General features: G+C 25.1%; 1 protein-coding gene across 1 annotated transcript in view; it reads right to left on the bottom strand.

Annotated features, from left to right (window-relative positions):
* Positions 1–21494, bottom strand: part of LOC134831159 (uncharacterized) — a 57265-nt gene extending 35771 nt beyond the window's left edge. Inside the window, exons 1-2 of the mRNA XM_063844818.1 lie at positions 21448–21494; positions 6802–6991 (exon numbers count right to left, since the gene is read on the bottom strand). Of these exons, the coding sequence (XP_063700888.1) occupies positions 6802–6991 (190 nt within the window). The 5' untranslated portion in view covers positions 21448–21494. The remainder of the gene's footprint in view (positions 1–6801; positions 6992–21447) is intronic.
* Positions 21495–22156: the final 662 nt, after the last annotated feature.

Here is a 22156-nt window from a genome sequence, read left to right as displayed (position 1 = left end):
GAAAAATTTAATTAAAATAATTTCAATTTTTTTGTTAATTTATTTACAAAAATTAACTGAAATGTTCTTTTTGAATCTTAAAACAAAAGATTTCTAAATTTTTTCAGTAAATTTTTGCTTTAAAAATGACAAAAAATCTAAAATGACAATTCAAAAATGACAGTTGAAAATTTGGAATTCGCTTTTTGCTGATTCAAACTATTTTTTTTATTTAAATTTTTTAATTTTTCAAAATGTTTATAAAAATATGAACAAAATTTATGAAAAATCTAAAATAATATTTAAAAAAAATAAAATTTGTAAATGTCAATTCAATTTTTTGAATGACCGTTAAAAATTACAAAATTGACTTTCGCTAATTCAAATTATTTTTTATATTAAAATTATAAGAAGATCAGCAAAGAGGTTAAATATTTAAATTTAAGAAAATTTAAATTCACTTTTTAAACTTTTAAAAGATGAAAATTCGTAAATGTCAATTCAAAAAATAACCGTTAAAAATTTTGAATTATTTTTTTCTCATTTTGAATAAAAATTAAAAAAAATTTAAAAGTTTTTTTTTAATTATGAAAAATAAAAAATAATTACAATTAAATTAAATACTCAAAATGACCATTAAATATTAAAAATTTAATTTATCATTTTTAAAAATTTCATTTTTTTATTAATTTTTAATTAATAAATTAACATTATTTTTAATAAATTTTAATTAAAATTAATTTTATTAAATTTTTAAATTAATTTTTTTTTCATTAAAATTTTTTATTTAAAAAAAATTAATAAAAATCAAAGCAAAAATTTTAAATATTTTTTTTTAATTTAAAGGAATTCTCATGAACCATTTAAAAAATAAATTTTTACTTAAAGCTTTATTTTTTTTAAATTTTTTAGATCAGATTTTTTTTTGTAAAATGAAACATTTTATAATATTGCCCTAACCTTAAATTGATGGCCATTCAGTTATTTGCAAAATAAAACACAAAAACAAAAGAAATACGACACCATTCCATTAAAATCACAAAAAAAAATCATCTCAAGAAATATTACTTGAAACAAAAGAACTTTTTTTTTATTGATGCAAAATTTATCCGTCGTAAGATTGTTTATCTGACGTCTCTCGAATAGATGTTGTGGCAGCATCGAGACAGAATCTCTCGTTCTCGTAAAAAGATGAAGTAGAAAAGGAGAAAAGATAAACATTAAACAACGAGTAGGAGCTCTGCTATCAAGATACAACTTACTTATGACTCTTACATATTTTTCATGATGTAACAAAAGTTTATGTAAAAAAGTTTCGAGAGTGGAAGAATGGAGACGCCTTGCGATTTTTTTTTTGTTGTTGTTTGGTTTTCGTCGCATTTTTTGATTTATGGGAAAATAAACAAAGCAGGCTTCACACACAGAGGCAAAATCTGAATGATAAACGATAATATGAAGGAGTTGACAAACTTTTTCTGTTATTTTTTGTGTTTCTCTGCGGGTTCATGAGATGCTGGTTTTGAGGCAGGCAAGGATGATGCGAAAAAAAGGAAATGTTGAGAGATAAATCAAAATTATGTCGAAGTCATCATTTGGCGTCAGATTTACAGACATATTGGAAAAAATGGAGGAATTAATGAGATGAGACACCTTTTTGATTGATTTTTGTTCAACTTTTGTATTCAAATTATTTTTCTGAGGTTTTTTAAGAAAAATTTCTTGATTTTTTGATATTTTTTTAAGAAAAAATCATTTTAGTTTTAAAAAATATTTTTTTTATGAATTTTTGACTTAAAAAATTTAAAATTACTTCAAAAATTAAAAAAAAATTAAATAAAAAAAAATTAATTAAAAAAAATTAATAAAAAAAATTATTTAAAAAAAAAAAATAATTTAGAAAATTTAAATTTATTATTAACTTAAGTGACACGAAAAAAAAATAATATAAAAAAAATAATAAAAAAATTAAAATTTTATTTAGAATTTAAAAAAATTTATTAATTAAATTAAATAAATAATTTATTAAATGATTTTTAAAAAAATAATTAATTTAAAAAATTTTTTTATAAAAAAAAATAATTAATTTTACAATAATTTTATTAAATATAATTAATTTATATTAAAAAAAATATTTTAAATAATTTTTTTCAACAGAATTGCATTTTAAGCTTAATTTTTTTTTATAAATAAAATTCCATAAAAATTGTTAAAAATTGATTTATTTCAAATTTCCTTCAAAAAATGTTCTATTTTCAACATTCCTGCTAAAAATCCCGAACTCTCTTAAAAATTCATATCCACAAAAACACTTTTTCTGATAAGCTTGACATTTGGCAGCTCTCTCATTCAACTGCTTTTGCCTACGAGCAGTTGTTGTTTAACTATTTTCTCCACTCGTTCACGTCATAAATAATTTTTTGTTCGAAAAAAGAAAAAAAACTCTCGACTTTGTATTCTCACATGTGAGTCGAAAAATTTTCATGATGAATATTTTTTTTCTCGTATTTTCGGCAAAACTATAAGAAACTATCAACTAGCAAGCTGACTACAGGCACACACAAAAAAAATCTAAATAAAAAAGACATCTGGGAACGAACGTATGAGGATATGAATAAATAATAACATGAATAGAGAGAGAAGAAAAGACGAGATAACAATGAAAAAGTTTGTTTTTTAAAAAGATTCGTTTATTCTACGATTTTTGCCCTATTGAATTTTGAGTAATTTTTAATGAAGTTGAAAATGTTGTTAAAAAATTTTTTTTTGAGCTATCATCAAATAAAAAATGATGTAGTTGTCATTTATCTATTCAATTTTGTCCAAACGAGAAATGACGTCGACACGAAACGCAAACAATGTTGCAAAGTTAATCAAAAATCATGTCAGGAAAAAAAATCAATAAGCAACTACTATTTATATATTTATTTGCGCGAAACATTGTTTCATGACGACTTCATGCATATTTATCGTCGTCACCTAACGAAATTATTACGATTTTAGTGCCAAAAAGTCAAAATCTGTAGCATGTGTCTTGTACATATAATTTAATATTGATGATTATTGTAACACGGCAACAACATGACTGAGAGGTGATAGGCAGCTCGCAATTCAGCCTTTTGCCAACAACAACAACAATAACGACGAACGGCAGTATGAGTAATGATATATTTGTGTCATTTAAGTGCAAATTTCATGTTTGACTAGCTAATATATTTTAATATTTTAAGGGGTTTGTGTTTGGGAAAATGTGGCAAAGGCCATCATGTAATTTGGGCGGTAATGATAGAGTGTGCTGCGATGAATAAAATAAGGTATAAGATTTTTTTTTCGAAGTAGAAAATAAGTTTGTTAGAAGAAAAAGTAGATTTAAGATTAGAGAGACGTTAATTAGTTAAAGTAATTTAATGAGTTGAAATTATTAAATATAAGTTTTAGGTTTTTTTTTAGATTTTTCTGAATTAATTTAATTTATAAAAAAAGTTAATGTAAATTTGGTCTTTTTATCCTGAGATAATTTCCCAACAAAAATTTTTTAAAATTAAATTATAAATTTTTGGTTCAAAAAAAAAATTTAATTAAAATTTAAAATTTAATAATAATTTAATTTAATAATTTAATTAAATAGAACAAATTTAAAACAATAAATGAAATAAAATAAAATAAAAACAAATAAAAATTGAAAAAAAAAATTAAAAAAATAATTTTAAAAAATAATAATAGTTTAATAATATTAGGTAATAAATCTTTTGAAAAAAATTATTTAAAAAAATAGAATTTTCTTATTATGGAAATTAAAATACAAAAGTCAAAACCTTTTTAAAAATGTTTGAATTTTCTAACAAAATCTATAAAATTAGATTAAATTTTTTTGGAAAACTATAAATTTTTGTTTAAAAAATTAATCAAATAATAAAAAAAAATTTAATAAAATTTTTGAAAAAAAAAAATAGTTAAAAAATTAAAAAAAAAATTGAAAAAAAAAATTAATTCAAAAATTGAATTTGAAAAAAATAATACTATTTTAATAAAATTCGTGAAAAAAAAAATTATGAAAAAAAAATTTAATTTTCTTTTTATTGAAATTAATTTTTTTTTATATAAACTAAAAGTCAGAACTGATTAAAAAAAGCCTATAAATTTTCTAATAAAATCTTTAAAATTATTTTTTTTTTGGAAAACTATGAATTTTTATTTTAAAAAATGAATTAAATTGAATAAAAAAAATAAAATAATTAAATTAAATTAATAAAATTTTTGAAAAAAAATTATTTAAAAAAATTTCCTTTTTATGGAAATTAAAATATTTATATCGTTTAAAAGTCAAAAACAATTTTAAAAAATCTCTCAGAATTGTCCAAATTTTACAAAAAAAATAATTCAATCTTAATTCGACATGTAACGTAGCTTAGATGTCTTTTTTTACTCTCGAGAAGTAAAATTTTTAATTTCGGCACAAATTTAAATTTAAATTCATATATAGACTGTTTTCGATAAAATTAACGATTTGAGTATTCTTGATTTGATCCAATATCCCTTCTATTCAGATAAATGTTCCATAACCAATAATTGGCGGTTAAGTTAACATCATTGTCTTTTGCTCTTATTTCATCTAAAAGTCCTCTTGGTTACTTGGTTACTTTGGTCTGTTGAAGAATGTCATTCCAGTCACATCAAATCCCCTTGGAATTTAATCATTTGTTCAGAATTCTAAAATAATAAAATTTTTGAATAAAATTTCTATCAAACTTTGGTTGAATATCATTTAAAACAATTCAATTTACTACAATTACTTGCAAAACACAAAATCTCTCTCATTAGGTAACAAATTTCCTTCGTTCACATGAAAACGAGTCATAAGCTCCTTTACTTATTTCTTCAAAGCGAATTCCTGCTCGTGTCAAACGAGTATTTGTGTGAGAACGAAAACAGCAGCTTTTAATACACTCGAGTGTTGGCTGTGTTTGGCATATCGACAATTTATATGCAAGTTGAGCATGCTAAACAGACATCTCAACAAATATATTGGAAAATGCCGTTTGTTTGTTGTTATTATTATTATTGCTGTTCCATCATTGGCATTGTCGGTGTAGTTAAAGTTATTGTTTTCTCCTGTAATGCATATCATAATAATAAATAATGAATGACGACGGAGTGTAGTAATGATATATTAACTGCGAAACGTCTCGCCCACAAAAGTCTTTGTGGAATTGAGTTTTCTTTGGAAAACGATTTTTTTTTCGTGAAAAATATGGGAAATTTTCATTTGTGGTCCTGCCTAACGCGAAAACAATATAATTTACTGTAGGTTGTTGTTGTTAGACTCAGTTGTTGTTATGTTTTATTATTTATATTGTTGTTGTCAGTTTTATTATTATTATTATTTTATTTGCACAAACATACATGCGAAAATATGGGAGATAATGCATGTGTGGTAGAGTGTAATAAACTTATTACGTTGGGGCACATTGGAAAAGTATTATAGTCAATCATATTGTGGTTTCATTGGAAAATTGTTGGTTATGAGGTTTTGTTTTTCAAAATCATTTTGATGGTGAAAAAAATAATTTTTATATTTTTTTTGTTAAATTTTTGTTGAATTAAATTTTAATTTAAATTATTTAATTAAATTCTTATTCACTCCTTTTAATGAATTTTATTTAATTAAATATTAATTAATTAAAAAATTAAAGAAATTAAAAAATAAAAAAAAATCGTTTTGTCAAAGCAACAATTTAATTTAATTACTAAATTAATTAATTAAACTAATTAAATTACCTAATTAAATTTTTGCTTTGACACGATTTTTTATTTTTTAATGTATTATTAGTATTAAGATAAAAATGAAATAGAAATCAGTAGAAAAAAAATAAACAATTTTCGTTAGAAAAATAATAAAAAAAAAATAAATCTTTTTATGAGGATTATTACCATTAAGCCATAAATATTTAAAAAAAAAATCCATGAAAAACCAGTGAAATAAATAATTTAATTAATTTAAACACAAATATTTTTTGTTGCTCTTGTTAAAATCTCAATTTATTGAAATTGTTAAAGCGAAAAATTGATTTCTGAGAATTTAATTATTAAATTACTTTTTTTTTTTATTGAAAAAATATTTTTTTTATAGAAAAAATATTCAAAGTGTAAGTAATTCAAAGTATAAGTAATTTTCAGAAATCAACTTTTCGCTTTCACAATTTCAAACAATTAAAATTTTCACAAAAACAACAAAAAATATATCGGTTAAAATTAATTAAATTATTTATTTCAACGGATTTTCATGATTTTTTAAACATTTATGGCTTCATATTAAATTTATAGATTTTTCAATTTTTTTTTTAAATTATATGTTTTTTTAATAAAATATTTTTTTTAATTTAAAAATATTACTTAATTTTTTTTAATGTTTATGTAAATATTTTTAAAAAATTTTGAATTTATGTGACTTAAATCTAAATTATTTTATTTTATAAATTTATTTTAATTTTATTAAAAAAAAAATTAAATTTTATTTAAAGTATTTAAGATAAAAAAAAAATAATTAATAATTAAATTAAATAAAAAATAAAATTAAAATAATTAATTATATTAATAATTAATAAAATAATTTAAATTAAATTAAAATTAATTAACGACAGGAACGAAAAAAATATTTTTAATTTTTTTTTAATGATTTTTTGTATGAAAATTAAAAAAATTAATTTTAAAATATTTTTATTAAATTTTTACCATTTTTCATTTAAAATTAATTGATAAATTAATTAAAAATTTCGCAAAATCTCTTCATAAAATTAATTTAAATTATTTAAAAAAATCACTTACCTGTGCAATGCTTCGGCTCGTCACTCCGATCCCCGCAATCGTCTCTCCCATCGCAATACCTATCGAGTGGCAGACACAATTTGCCTCCCTTGCACATAAATTCCGATATTCTACAGGCATCGCCCGATTGTATTGCCGTTTGTAGTACACAAAGATGGATCAAAAACACTACCGCTATTAGTTGAACCATCTGGAATCACAAAAAAAAGAGAGAAAAATATTCATTAAATTGACAAAATTGTTTTGCGTGTTATTGTTTAAATCCCCAAATGGCCCGAAAAACAACGCAACACCCTTGCATACGAAATTCGGTTCATGTTTTGTTGCTTCGGCGGCAGAAAAAAGGTGACAAGAGACAAATTAATTTATGCAAAGGGATAACTTTAATTAAATAATTAAATTAAAACTATTCATCCCACACAGCTTTGTTGTTATTTTGCGTTACACCGAAAAACTATTTTTTTTACATCATCATGGAATGGGCGGCGAGCAAATACAAAAGTTGTCATAAAATTATTTTACATGCCAATGAATATGTAGATGCGGAAAATTATAATCACAATAAATTGAATTTTGGTAATTTAATTAAATTAATTGAATAGTTCCGACCCGCTCGGTGACTTTGGCAAAGGTAAGTCATTAATTCGGAGTCGCACCTCTCCGCAAACAAATAAAAAGGACAAATAAATAAATCAGTTGGACCCAAAAAACCATCTTTTCTGCCTCCATCTAATCACCAGAAACGCAAAACGAGGTCGTTTTTGCTGTAAATTCTTGTCATCGGCAACGAAAAAGACGAAATTTATGCAAAAAATAAAATTTCATTCCCATATCATCCCGCACTCACTCAAATATGTGTCGCAGGCCCAAACAACAACATATATGTTCCATGCATAAATTATTGTTTGTCCTTAAATTTGCATATATAATATTCCGTTTTTTCCTCGCATCGTAAGATTTTGTGCCAAAAAGGCCTTTTTTCCGTGCCGAAAGTGTCTTTTAGTTGGTCCATCATAACAATATCATAACACACTTTTTTCTGTTTTTTTTTTAGGAGAACATAATCTTTTTTTTCTGTCGTTGGGATTTTTTATGGACTTGCTCGCCAGTCGTTTAGAATTTTTTTTTATATTTTTAAATAACACGATGAAGAATGTACTGCTGAGGATTTTTTGTGATGTTGCTGCTTTTTTTATGAAGTTAAGTGCTTATTGAAATTTTTCTTGTTGACATGTTGTTCTAATGGATTTTTTGCTTCGAGATTTTTTTTTCATCTTCTTATTTTAGGAAGGAAGATGACAGTTTACATGGAAGATGGTAGGAAAATCGAAATTGAGTGTTCAAGAGTTATCGTGAAAGTTGTCAAGAGCACTATGAATTTTATTTATTTTTGTAGTTAAATATTTTTTATAAAGAAATTTTATTTTATCAAGGAAAATTGTTGAATTTATGCTTAAAATTTTTTAAAAGTTTATTTTTTTTTTATTCAAACTTAAAAAAAAAATGAAAAATTTATTGAATGAAAAAATCATTAATTAATTGAAATATATTTTTTTTTCTTTAAAAATTTAAAAAAGTAATTTGAAAATATTTATATATTTTAATTTAATTTAAAATTTAAAAAAAAAATAATTTTAATTTTATTTATTCAATTTATTTATTTATTTAATTTTAATTATATTTTAAATTTTAATTATATTTTTTAAATCATTTTGCTTTGATTTTTTTTATTTTTAAAGAAAAAAATTTTTTTTTGTATTAAAAATATTTTTAATTTGAAAAATAAATAAATTTTTAAAAAATCTAAAGATTTTCTAAAATGAGATGAAAAAAATAGAATAAAATTTAAACATAATGAACTAAAATTTCTGAAGAAGTTAAAATATAAATTAAAATTTTTAATGACAAAAAATAAATTTTTATTTATTAAATAAAAAAAAAATAATAATAAATATACATAATTAATATAATAAAAAATTGCTATTTATTTTTTTTTTAATTTTTATTATTTTTTTAATCTAAAATTAATTTTATTGAACATTGAACATTTTTTTTATTAAAAAAAAATAATAAATTAATATTTTTTAAGAATTTTTCTTTTAAATTAAAAATATAAAAATAAAGAAATCTTGAGATTCTTCAATTAAGTGAAAATAATCTATATTTCAAATGTTTAAATAAATTAAGATATTAATTAATTTAAATTTGTTTTTAAAATTATTTTTAAAAAATTAAAAAAAAATTAAATTTAAATAAAATTTAAACATTTTCTTTAAAAAAAATATAAAAAATTATGAAAATTTATTTTAAATAAATTATCAAAATTTATTTACTTATAAAATTTCTGAAATTTTAATAAAAAAGTATTTTATTTTTTTATTTTTTTTTTATAATTTTTAAAATATTTTATTTTAATTTTTAAGGTTTGAATCAAAAATTTACTGACTAAAATTTTTTTCAATTTTTATCATTTTAGCTCTTTTTTCATGAGAACGATGAAAATTAAAACAAAACAATGTTGACCATCAAAACAAAAATCGATTCACTCACCAAAACTCATACATCAAAAATTTCCAGTCCTTCACCTCTTTTCTCGCTATAACTCCTCTAATTTACTCTCGCAACCATTTCTGTCAGCAGTTGGCAGCCATTCACGGTATTTTTGTTCGGTGTCGACTTTCGACGACGACGACGACACATAAACCTCAGTTTCACGTCATCCATCCATTTCGACAAACAAAGCCGACAAACCCGAAAATGCACACCACAAAATGTATTTTATTCAACAAATTCGTGCAACGGCGAGCAATACCTGCAAGTCAGGCATTAAATCTTGAATAAAATAGTGCATATTGTTACTTTATTTCAACGTCGTCGTCGTCGTGCTGTTATTATTCTTTCCCTCGGCCATATATCAACTTGAATGCATTGCACCGGGGGCGGTCACACTCTATCCAGAGAGAACGAACGAAAGATGTAGCTTGGATGCAACTCGGTTGGAAAAATAACAACTCTCAGGTATTTTTTTTTATTTCACCCAATTATTACTTTTGTAAAGCTCGTTCTTTACAAATATGTTGAGTGTTCTCTTGTTTGAAAGTTTTTTTCAAGTACTTTCGAGTTACGTGCTTCGCGATGAATTAGCGCGTTTTCTCCTCAAAAATGGGTCATCTACAAATTTTGAGATTTAAAATTATGTAATTTTTAGGATTTTTTTTCTTTTAGCAGTGAATGCAAATTTATTTCTCTGTGTGAGCACGCAACCACGTGTGTTTGCTGAAAAACCCAAAGATTTATGCGAATTTTCCCATTGAAAGCGCATGTATGCAAAATGTTGTTTGTTTTTTCTCTGGCCAACCACTGAAAATCGCCTGGAGATTTTAAATTTAAAAGAGAATTAAAATTTTATAATGTATTGCCTTCTTGTGCATTGATGTCGGTTTTTCAGTTAGAACGTTGCTACTTTGCTTTGTCTCGAGCGTTTCTATGGAAGTTTTGCTCGGAAAATGTAAAAAAAAATGTGAATTTAATAATTTATTTATGCAACAAGAATTTTTAAGGGAAAGACTTGTATTTGTTCATAAATTTAAAGGAACTTCTATTGAAATTTGTTTAAATATAAAATTTGGTTCAAGTTGAATTTTTGATGATTTTTCTTGAATTAAAATGTTTATTTTTAATTAAATTATTTTTTTAAGTCACGTGGTTTAAAAAATTTTTTCATGTATTTTTTCCTACATTTAAATAATTTTTTTCCTTAAAAAAAATTTTTCTTAATTTTTTTCAAGCAATTTTTCTCAGATTTGTTCAATTTTGGTTAAACCACGTGACCAAATATGAGAAAAATTGCTTGAATAAATTTTAAAAACCACGTGACTTAATTTGAAAATTTTTTTTTTGAATAACTATAGAGAAATTCGTTAATTTTTATATGAAACCACGTGACCAAATATTTGAACATTGAACAATTATTTGAAATAAATTGGAAAACCACGTGACTTTTTTTGACAAAAATTATTTAATCCCTTAAGTGAAATTTATGATTTTTTTCGAAAACCACGTGATCAAATATGAGAAAATTTTCTTTAGAATAATTTAAAAAACCACGTGACCTAATTTCTTATTGTTTAAAGTTATTTTAGAAAAAAACTTTAGACAAAACAATGACAAAGTGCCTTCCTTTGTTCCTTTTGTTTTTTCTCAAATAACACAAAAAAAGCCCAAAAATGAACATATGACCCAAACAAATTTCTTTCAAAATTTATTGCTGGAGCCACCGCCACACGTACACAATGAAAGCAGGGAGACATTATCTATTATGCATGCTCGCCATAGCTACGTGAAAAGTCCCGTTTCATGCTCCTGACTCCATAATGTAATATATTTCGTATGCATTATGATAATGTTTTTAGCAAAGCAATGTTCTTTCGCTGCAGTTTTTTCTTCGTCGTTTTTTCGTATATTTAAAATACGACAGAAAAAAAAAGATTATTTGTAAGCATGCATTTTATAGGAGGCAGTAGTAGTTCTCCTCTCTCTCTCTCCGGCCCGTTGTTGAAGTAAAGGCCATGTAGAGTATAAATTTTTGTATAATTCATTGTTTCATGTGTACATGTGTGTGACTTGTTTTAGGTGCAATAAATTTTCATGTCGTTTTGTTTTCTACTTTTTTTTCAGGCTGTGTCGATGTCTTTTTTGTTGGTTGGTCCTCGGCAAATACAAAGCATGTGAGTTTGTGTCTGGAATTCGGAAATTATGAGTTTGCAAGTCAAATGCGCTTTTGTCATGAAATTTTAATGCGAGATTTAGTGGATGTTGTGTTTTTTGGGGAATTTGTGAATAAATAGTGAAATATTGTCAAGGATGCTTTTTGTTTTATGGCAAGTTGAAAATTTTTGGTACAGAAGAGAAATAAAAATTGATTTTGTGGAAGATTGAAAAGTTTTTAAGGAAGTTTTGAAAACTTAAAGTTGGTTCTTGAAGTTCTTATTTCTTTCAGAAAGATTCAAGATCGATTCTTGAAACCTCTGAAGATTTTCATTAAGCTTCAAGCTCGATTCTTGAACCTCTGAAGGCTTTCAAAAGTTTCAAGATCGATTCTTGAACCTCTGAAGACTTTCATTATGCTTCAAGCTCGATTCTTGAACCTCTGAAGATTTTCATTAAGCTTCAATATCGATTCTTGAACCTCTGAAGACTTTCATAGAACTTCAAGATCGATTCTTGAACTACTGAAGGCTTTCATGAAGCTTCAAGTTCGATTCTTGAACCTCTGAAGGCTTTTATAAAGCATCAAGATCGATTCTGAAGATTTTCAGAAAGTTTCAAGATCGACTCTTGAATCTCTAAAGGTTTTCAGAAAGCTTCAAAATCGATTCTTGAACTTCTGAAGGCTTTCATAAAGCTTCAAGATCGATTCTTGAACCTCTGAAGGCTTTCATAAAGCTTCAAGATCGATTCTTGAACCTCTGAAGACTTTCATAAAGCTTCAAGATCGATTCTTGAACCTCTGAAGACTTTCATAAAGCTTCAAGATCGATTCTTGAAACTTCAAAACTTCTATGGAAGACTTGAAAGTAATTTAAAGTTACCTCGAAGCCTTTTTATGATTCTTTAGAACATCCCATAACCTGTTTGTCACTTTCACTTTCACGTATTTCCCTTTCACTCAAACCATTTCCCTTTAAGCTCTTTTGTAAACACTTAACCCTTTTTTCATCATAAATTCCATCGCATTCACCTGTGCTAAAAATAAAAAGAGTATCATTCACCCCAATTTTCGTTCTAATTCATTTGCTCTCTGCCTCGTTATATTTGCCGCCTTTCCTCTCCTCCAACCCTTTTATTTTATATTTTTTATTGGCATCATTCTTTTTATTTTGATTAAAGCTTCTAATCCAATTTGAAAAGTGAATATATAATAAAAATATATGCCAAGCCAGTCTTCCTTCCTCAATACAAAATAGCAAAAAAAAAAAAATTCTAAATCACAACAACAACCTAACAAAATTATTGATTCAGGTGAAACCAATATAAGCCAAACACATGTACACAATAATAAATATTGGTTAGTGTCTCGTATATGGCTTATATATGGCTTCAACGGAAAAAAAAGTAGGAGAGAGTAGGACGACATAAAAAAAATACTGAAACCTCATGCACACACACATTATAACAATATTATACATCGGCATCGCCAGATTTGCATATTTTGTAGGAAAAATAACAACAACTACGGAAAAAAAGCTGGCAATTCGCAAGTTGTAGCTACGACGGATTCATTCATTCAGTGTTGCACTTTTTATACAAATATTGTTTTAACCTACTTCTGTTAGTTGATTTTCCCGACTTTTTTTTCCATTCAAATTCTTCTGCTCTCTTGTTTTATTATAATAATGGTGCCCGACACAGAGATACAGAGTCACAGGAAATATTCTGGTACTGCTGATGAATTTTTTATTTTTTCGAAAAAATAAAAATACGAGTTTGTGGCGATGTAGCGCAAAAAAAATTTAAACGAGTACTAAAAAAACCATTTGATTATTGCGGTGCTTTTTCTCTCTCTCTCTTTCTGTATTCGGGATATTTCATAATTAAAAAAAAACGCGAAATCGATTTATTTATTCATTTTGCAGATGGACGGGAAGTGAGATTGGAAAATTTATGCACTGTCGATTGCATTAATAATTATAACGGAGGTGAGTTAACATATTTTAACTAATCGATATAAAAATAAATTTACAGCCTTGACCTGCCCTTATTTAAGCCACGAGCCGAGCTAATGATGAAAAGTTACGTAAATAAATTGTCACTTTGATCTTCGTCCCCTATTTAAGAAAAGTATGAGGATATAATGGCGAAAAGGTGAATCGTTCGAAATTAATATCACTTTCGACGTCAACAATTTCTATGGTAGAATCGTATCCCGTTTAATTTTTTGTCGTATGCTTAGTTTGGGATAGCCCGTAACTTTAAACGACGGAAAATTACTGTTAAGAAACCGTAAGATGAGAGGATGGCATGGGAAAAAGAAGAAAATGAGGAAGAGACAAAAGAAGAATAATGAGGTTAACGATAAAAAGTGAGGGAAATTGGAGAATTTGAAGAAAAAGAAGATGAGAGCGCATTTTATGAGTTTTTGGTAAGTTTTTTTATTTAAATTTTTTTTCAGTAATTTTTTCTTTTAATTTTTTTTCAGGAAAAAAGCTTCATGATTTTATCGAAAAAAAAAAAATGGCATGAGATTTTTTGATGGTTTTGTGTTAGTTAGGCCTAAAGTAATCGAAAAAACCTAAATTCAAAATTCTGGAATGAGCTTTTGAGATTTTAGACATTTTTAGTGGGTTTGGAGTTTTCAAGTACCTCTTTGGCATACCTAACTGTATTAAAAGTGCCTAAAAATATCGAAGCTCATTCTAAACTCTAATCCAAGTTGGTAAATCTATTCCAATTAATTCAAACCAAGCAAAAGATCCTATCTAATTAATCCAAACCAAGCAAAAATAATCTAATTAATCCAAACCAAGCAAAAAATTTAACGAATTCATGATGTTAATAGCGATATGAAGGAAACTGACAATTGAGGTTTAAAATAAGTTGACTTTATCTTAAGTTAAGCTTAAGCATAAGAAAAAGTCACTTATTTATTTGAATCAATGACCAACTTTCAACTTATTTTCAAGAAAATCCATTAAATTAATTTTTGTTGAAATTTGACCTTTTTGACCTTGAACAATATTCATGAAGTACCTTCTATAACTTTAGCATTTTTTTATCAAAAGAAATTAATTATTTAATTAAAGACTTAATTGTAAAATATTAATCATGAAAGAAAGTTTATAATTCAAAAAGAAAATTTTCAAAAAATTTCTATTAAAAGTTTTAAGAAAAATTTAAACCTCAGAACCTTTAAACAGAAATAATTAAAAATCTTTTGAAATTGACTTCAACTTTTAAAAACAGGAATTGAAAAAGTAAAATTTTAACTGACAGACTCCTTACGAAGCAATTTCTTTCAAAAACGCCCCATGTAGATTACCCATAGAAAACAGATTCTTAACTACCATAAGGTACCTCATACATTCGCCTCGACAGACAAGTAAGAGGTACTATCATTCCCATCGCATTGAGCGCCATTTTCAAGAACATCATTGATTCAATTTTCCTTCGTTCGCTTCATGTTCATTCAAATCGCCGGCAGGGTGAATGCGGAATTGCTCGTTATGACATCACCAAGACTTTTCAATGCCTACTCGTTGTAGAAAGAAAAAAAAAACGGTAAAGGTTCGTCATTGTTCATTCTGCATAAAAATGGATCACACAGGAAATACATAACAATAAGGCAGTTTTCTTTTTTTGTATGAGCTCAACGTTATTATTGTTATTATGTGCCTTGTCATTCAATACATTTTCTCCTACAAGTTTTCTCTCTGAGGTTGCTTTTCAAGTAAAATAAAAAGGTTTTTCTGTACGTACGATAACGAGCGCAGTTTTTACATTAACATATTAGTTTTTGTCCATTCAACCCTTTTAATGCTGTTTTTTGCTCGCCTATTGTATCGATTGCGTAACAAAAAGCCGGACAAGGACGACGAAGAAAAAAAGAAACTTTTCAAAAGCTTTTGCAGAAATTTCGATCCATCACTCACCTGATGTTTTTGTCATGAAACAAACAGATTAACAAGAAAATTCCTTACTGACTAACTGTTTCTCTCTCCCTAAGACTTTGACGAATAACGAGACAAACGATTAAAATTCTATTATTCTACAACGAAGGCGACACGAAAGTGATTTATTTGCATCGAAGTTGTTGTTTATGTTTGATGATAATTCTGTTTCCATTTAAAATACGACGCCTTTTAATAGCTTGTTAATGCCAAGTTGATGCCTGATGTACGGACATTCCGGAATGTACATAAATAATTTTATGGATTGGGGATTAGCTTTGTGTAGGCATTTAGTTAAGTTCCTTTCTGCTAAAAGTTGCTTTTAATGGAGTACAAAGGCGCAAAAAGGCATTAACAAACCAGTGAAAGTCGCAATTTCAATTTACAGGAAATTACTCTGTCTGGAGCGGATGGAAGTATGGCGGGGGAAAAGAAGACGCCAAAGGGGCTGGAAATTGGGTTGGAGGATGAGAAATGGAAAATTTCTTTGAAAAGAAATGAAGAAAGTCCTTTTTGGTTGATATGAAACTGAATCAGGGTAAGAAATTTTCTTAAAATTATTTTGTTTGATAAAAATAGGAGAAAAATTGAGGTTATGTTTTGAGGTATGCAATGAATATTACATTTCATATTTTCAATTTTTCTTAACTTCCAATGGTTTTTTTTCAAATTTTTAAACTTTAATTATTTTATTTTATTATTTTTTAAAGTTATAAAAAAATTTTTTCCTGATAATTAAAAAAAAATTTATTAAAATTAATTTTTTTTTTATTTTTTTTTAAAATTTAAAAAAATTTAAAAAAAATTGAATCAAAATTAATTAATTAATTTTTATTTTTATTTTAAAAATTAATTTAATTTAATTTTAATTTAATTTTAATTTAATTTATTTTTAATTTAATTTTAATTTAATTTAATTTTAATTTAAATTTTAAAAAATTAAAAAAAAAAAATTTAAAGCATCAGTTATAAAATGTTTTCCTAATATTTTTTTTTCATATTTTAATAATTATTTAAAAATGTTAAATATTTCATAGAAAACTTATCCTTAACTTTTCTTTAATTAATTTTTGTATTATTTATTTTTAACTATTTTTCTAAAAAAAAAAACCCCGGCTTATCAAATCACCCAATTTTCCTCCAAATCGCTCCAAATTAAGTATTTGTAAGCTCATTAATCTTCTTACCTCCGTTAAACTTTCCATTCATCATCATCCTTCGAAGACATCCTAAACAAAAGTTGATCGTTATTCCGACTAAACAAAACATCTTAAATTTTATTATCTCTCGCTTATCAAATCAGAAACACAAATCACGGAAAGATTATCCAACGCTGTCCCTTTTTATCACGTTAATGAATGTTCCTTATCAACTTTTTTTTTGCTTTGCTTTGTCTTGCACCCCAAAAACTGTCTTTGATTTATCAAAACATCTTTTTTGCTGCTCATTGTTGGTATTCATAACCTTCTTACAGCACCTGTGCACTCATTGTCTTGCGACTTGATTGTTTTATGCGCAAAACAAGGGAACACAAAACTTATCTTGTCGATCCCATACCGACAAATTTCAACATGAATCAAAATAATAATAATAATGCAAACAGAGGAGAGGAAAAAAATTAGCAACAACAAGAAACAAGAGAGAGGAAACATAAATTTCTTATCAAATTATATCCCGAACAATATGTACCTTTTGTCTGTACGGAAATTTCTTACCTACCTCTAGTTATTGTGATCCGACCAAAAAACGAGGAAGGAGACGAAAACTTTATAATAATAATGAAATAACCAGAAAAACATAAGAAATTAAAGGACAAAGTTGAGAACAGAGGAAAACAAAACGAAACACGACACACACAAAGTCTGAGGAGAAAGTTTTCCTTTTTTGGCTCGTACACCTGCCAATGCCGACGAATCCTTCAAAAAGTTTGTCACAATTTTTTTTCGGTTTGGATTTTATGAAATCCACGTTCCCTAATCTCGGTACCCTAATTAATTATTTAAAACGCTCACTTTTTGTCTTCACCTTTACTTCTTTTTTTTTTCTTTTCATTTTTTAAACAAACAAAAAAATCTTGTTACCTGAAAAAAAAAAATTCTAAAAATTTCCCTGGACAAAAGTCATTGAAAGGAACAAAAAAAAATAAAGAAAGGGAACCACAAAAAAAATCGTTAATGTCGTTGGAGGAAAATGAGTTGGTAAATATTTTATATTGTTGTTGATTTTTTTCTCGGTTTGAAATTTGAAATAAAAAAAACTTTTGTCACATGTGTGATATTCGGTGTGAGACGCATGTAAATTTGTCATAATCTGAGAGTTTTTTGTCTGTCATGGGACCTGAAAAAGGGTTTGAAAAGGGATTCGAAATAGTTTTTGATCGTACTTTCTTTGGAAGTGATATGTGATTTTTTTTTGAGGAACGATAAAGAGTCAAAGGAGTGAGTAAAAGCTTTTTTTGTGACGTTGGATTGAAGGGTTACAGGTCATTTTGAAGTTCAAATGAAGAAAGGGGTTAATTTAGCATCTAATGGGAATAATTTAAATTATATTTGATAAAGTTTAAAAAAAATAAATTAAAATTAAAATATTTTTTTTTTAAACCTTATTGAATAAATAAAAATAACTATTAATTTTTTAATAGTAGTAGTTTTTTAATTTTGAATTTTAAAAAATTTTAATAATTTTTTTTTTCAATTAATGAGGTATTAACTTTAAAAAATAATAAAATAAAATAATTAAAGTTTAAAAAATTAAAAAAATGACAGAAAGTTGAGAAAATTTGAAAAAAGGAAATGTAATATTCATTGCATACTTCAAAACATAACCTCAATTTTTCTCTTATATTTTAACATACAAAATAATTTTAAGAAACTTTCTTACCCTGATTTAGTTTCATTTAAATTTCAAACACCCAAAAATTAGCTTTTTAAAGTATTAGAGGATTAAATTTATCCGGAAAGTGTTAAAAATAAACCTAAGAGTTGTTAAATTAACACTTTAAGGAAGTAAATTAACACCTAAAGAATTAAAATCGACTCAAAATGCGTTAAACTGACCCATTTTGTAAACCTATTGTTAATTTTTCTAGAATTTTTTTTCAAATAATTCCTAAAGATGTTAATTTACTCTCCAGAAGATGTTAAATTAACCTTATTTTACTTTAAAAAGTATTTTTCACTATAATTTGCATCCCTTATTGTCCCTCCAAAACGCATGCCTGTAATTTAATTGAAAATAGTTTTAAATGTCATTTGTTTGTTCTCCGTTTTACTTTATCTCCAACAGCAGCAGCTTTACATTTAATACCGTCTAAAATACGAGAAGGGGGTAAAAAGTTCATAAATTTAATAATAACAACAATGATAAAGCCATAAGCTGGCACGAAACTGTTCGCCCAACAACAGTTCATACATGTCAGTCGTAAATTTCGTCGGTAGTTAAAGTGAAGCGAAGGAAGAAATGCATGCAACTTTTTTTTTCGTTTGTACAATTTTTAAGACATCCCCATAAACATTTACGTGTCGTTTTTACTCACAATTTTTTTTTTTATAAAGAAATGGACATGAGCATTAAAAACTCTCGAACGACCCAAGAAAGAACGAGAGATGAAAAGAAACGAAGATGTTTATTTATAAATATATTAAAATCCTTCAGTTGAGCCGTAAAATGTGGATCTCTAGCATGCCATGAGGCAAAAACGGGAAAATGGTAGTTTGGTCATTAAAATTTAATTAAATACATGAATGGCATGAAAATACTCGGAAAACCATTAAATTGTCTTTTTCGTTGCGAGTCTGGAGCACGGAAGATGAGAAACATTCCGCCACATTATCTTTCTTTCGGAATATAATGAAGAAATTATAAAAAAAAACGAGAGAAGGAAGAAAAATAGAAAGAATGTTGCATACGAAGACTTTACAACTGCTTGTGTGCGAAAGATACGAAGGTCGGTCATTTATAAGCAAACGAGACATAATTTAACGCAATAGTCCTAATTACTTTTATATTGTCTTTGGAAAATATTTATTTTTTGCCATTTTTTTTAAAGGAAAATAAACAGATGGAGAGGATTTTGTTTGTTTTTTGTCCTGCTTTGCACTTTTTTTGTGTAGCGTTGAAGTGAAATGAGATTGGAGGAGATTTTGGAAATGACAGTGTCTTTATTTTAATTCCATATTGCTATGGAAAGATTTTTATTTTGACACATTTTAATATAATTAAATTTAATTTTTCATGAAATTTATTTTTTTATTTGAATTTTAGTTAAAAATAAGAAAAAAATCGAATTTCATCATTTTTTTTTGCAAATTAATAATTTTTTTTTTTGAATTTTTTTTTTTTTTTGTAATTTTTAATAGTAAAAATGAATAATTGTCCATTATTTTTTTTTTCTATTTTATTAATTTTAAATTAAAATTATATTTTTAAATATTTTAAAAAAAATTAAATATTTTATTTAATTTTTATTTTATTTTAAAAAATTTTTTGAATAAAAAAAATATTTTAATAAAATAAAAATGTAAATTAAAATTAAAAATTTAAAAAAAAATTAAAATAATAAAAAAAAAAAATAATTTTATATAAAATAAATAATTAATGCTTTAAAAAAATTAAATTTAAATTTTTTTAAATTTAATTATTTTTTTAATTAAAATTTTTAAAAAAAAATTGAATTAAAAAAATATTTAAAAAATAATTATTTGAGCATTTTTGAAAATTTTTTATTAAAAAAAATGCAGTTTTATTTTGTAAAATAATAAATTACATTAAATTTTCTTTATTTTTTTTCGAAAATTTTTATTAAAAAATTTGCAAAATTTTATTTTTAAAATTATTTAATAGTTTTTAAATTTTTTTATTTATTTTAATTTAAATTAAAAAATAATTTTTTTCTTTAAAAAAAAATTTTTTCAAAAAGTTGAAATTTTTAAATTAATAAATCACTTCAAAATTGACCCACTTTCAACAATTTTTTTTAATTTTCATTTCCATTTTCCATTAAATTTTTCTCCCTTATTAAAAAAACTTTTTTTATTTTTTTTATTTTCAATTAATTTATTTAATTTATTTTAATAATTTAACTTATTTATAATTTATTTTAACTATTGCTTTAAAAGTTTATTTTATTTTATTTATTTTTAATTTTATTTTTAAGCTTATAAAATTTTATTTTAAACCAACAAACTTTTAAAACTTAAATTTTTTGAATTATTTTTCGATTTTAATTATTAAAAAAACCATTTATTAAATTTTTAATTTATTTTAATTTAAATTAAAAAATTCTATAAATAAAATTTCGGTCGTTTTTTTAAATTTTGAATTTTTTAAAAAATTATTTTTTTAATTTTTTTTCATAATTTCGAACAAAAATTGCCAAAAATTAACATTTTTTTGTTAAAAATTTAATTTTCCTTAAAATTTTAAAAAACTTTAAATAAATTCAATAAATCACTTCAAAATTGACCCACTTTCAACAATTAATCTATTCAATCAAAAACTCTCCATTTTCCATTAAATACTTTGTTCTCCCTTATTTATTGATTTTCCATGCAAATTGCCTGTCAAGCAACGACTTTTCACATTTTTTCAAAATGAATAAAATTTGCATTCAAATCAACGCTGAGACTGAAGAAGACTCTTCCCATAAAAAGTCACCAAACATTAGCCGACCGGATAAAATAGCTGTGGGCGTCATAAATTTATTTATTTCTTATTTTTCCGAGAATTTTTTTTGTACTTTTTTTTCGCTTCGAGCGATTTTTTTCCAATTTCTTGGGAGGACAGATATTTTGTGAGATTTTTTGCAAAGACGTCAATATCCTCATCATTTTTTAATTACATCCATTAACTCGTGATTTACATTTTGACGCAACAAGGCGGGACTTAATTGCCGAAGCAACAACAATCAATTTTCGCCCGACACACTTTATTTTGTGAAGAAGAAAAGATGAAAGAAGGAGAAAAAAAATTCTTTACTCACCTTTGTAATTTCTAATTAATTAACTAATTAATCCTGGAAACTCATTTTTTCTGCGTTCTTTTGTTGCTTCGTCTGTTTTTGTTTTTTTTTTTATTTATTTTTTTGTCTCTCACTTTTTCACTTTTTGTAATGAATCGCAGTCATTTTAGTCACAACGACACAAATTTATTTTTCTAAACGAGAATTTTCACATATTTTTCCCGTTGAATTAAATTTTTCCTCGAATCGTCGTCGTTCTCGTCTTTATCTCACTCGTTTATCTCATCAATGAATCAAGAGGCACTGCGAGAGAAAAAGAGAAGACGAAGCACTTTTACTTACTTGTTGTAATTTTTATTCACTTTTATCTCGTTTCTCTTTTGTTTAATATTTTTTCTTTCCTCTTTTGTAAATGATGATGGCAGTGAAGAATGCTGTAAGTAAAACAAGAGAAAGAGAAAAAAAATTAAATTTACTTAAAAATAATGAAAAACGGATGGAAAAAAGTTAATCGAATTTCTTTCCCTGGAATTACTTCGGAAAATTCGGTTGCTTGCCGTGAAAATGTTGATTTAAGAAATTAAAGCCTATTTGCGGTGTGTAACCCACTTACAGGCAACGTCTTATGGCACCCACGAATGTCAAACACGAGACACGAAGACACTGTGTTTACATACTTTTAAGCACTCATCGCAACGTAAATACGTGGAAAAGTCTCATAAATAATCGC

Source organism: Culicoides brevitarsis, chromosome 2 (genome assembly GCF_036172545.1).
Source record: "Culicoides brevitarsis isolate CSIRO-B50_1 chromosome 2, AGI_CSIRO_Cbre_v1, whole genome shotgun sequence".
NCBI classification, from domain to species: domain Eukaryota; kingdom Metazoa; phylum Arthropoda; class Insecta; order Diptera; family Ceratopogonidae; genus Culicoides; species Culicoides brevitarsis.
This window is presented reverse-complemented; position numbering and strand designations above follow the sequence as displayed.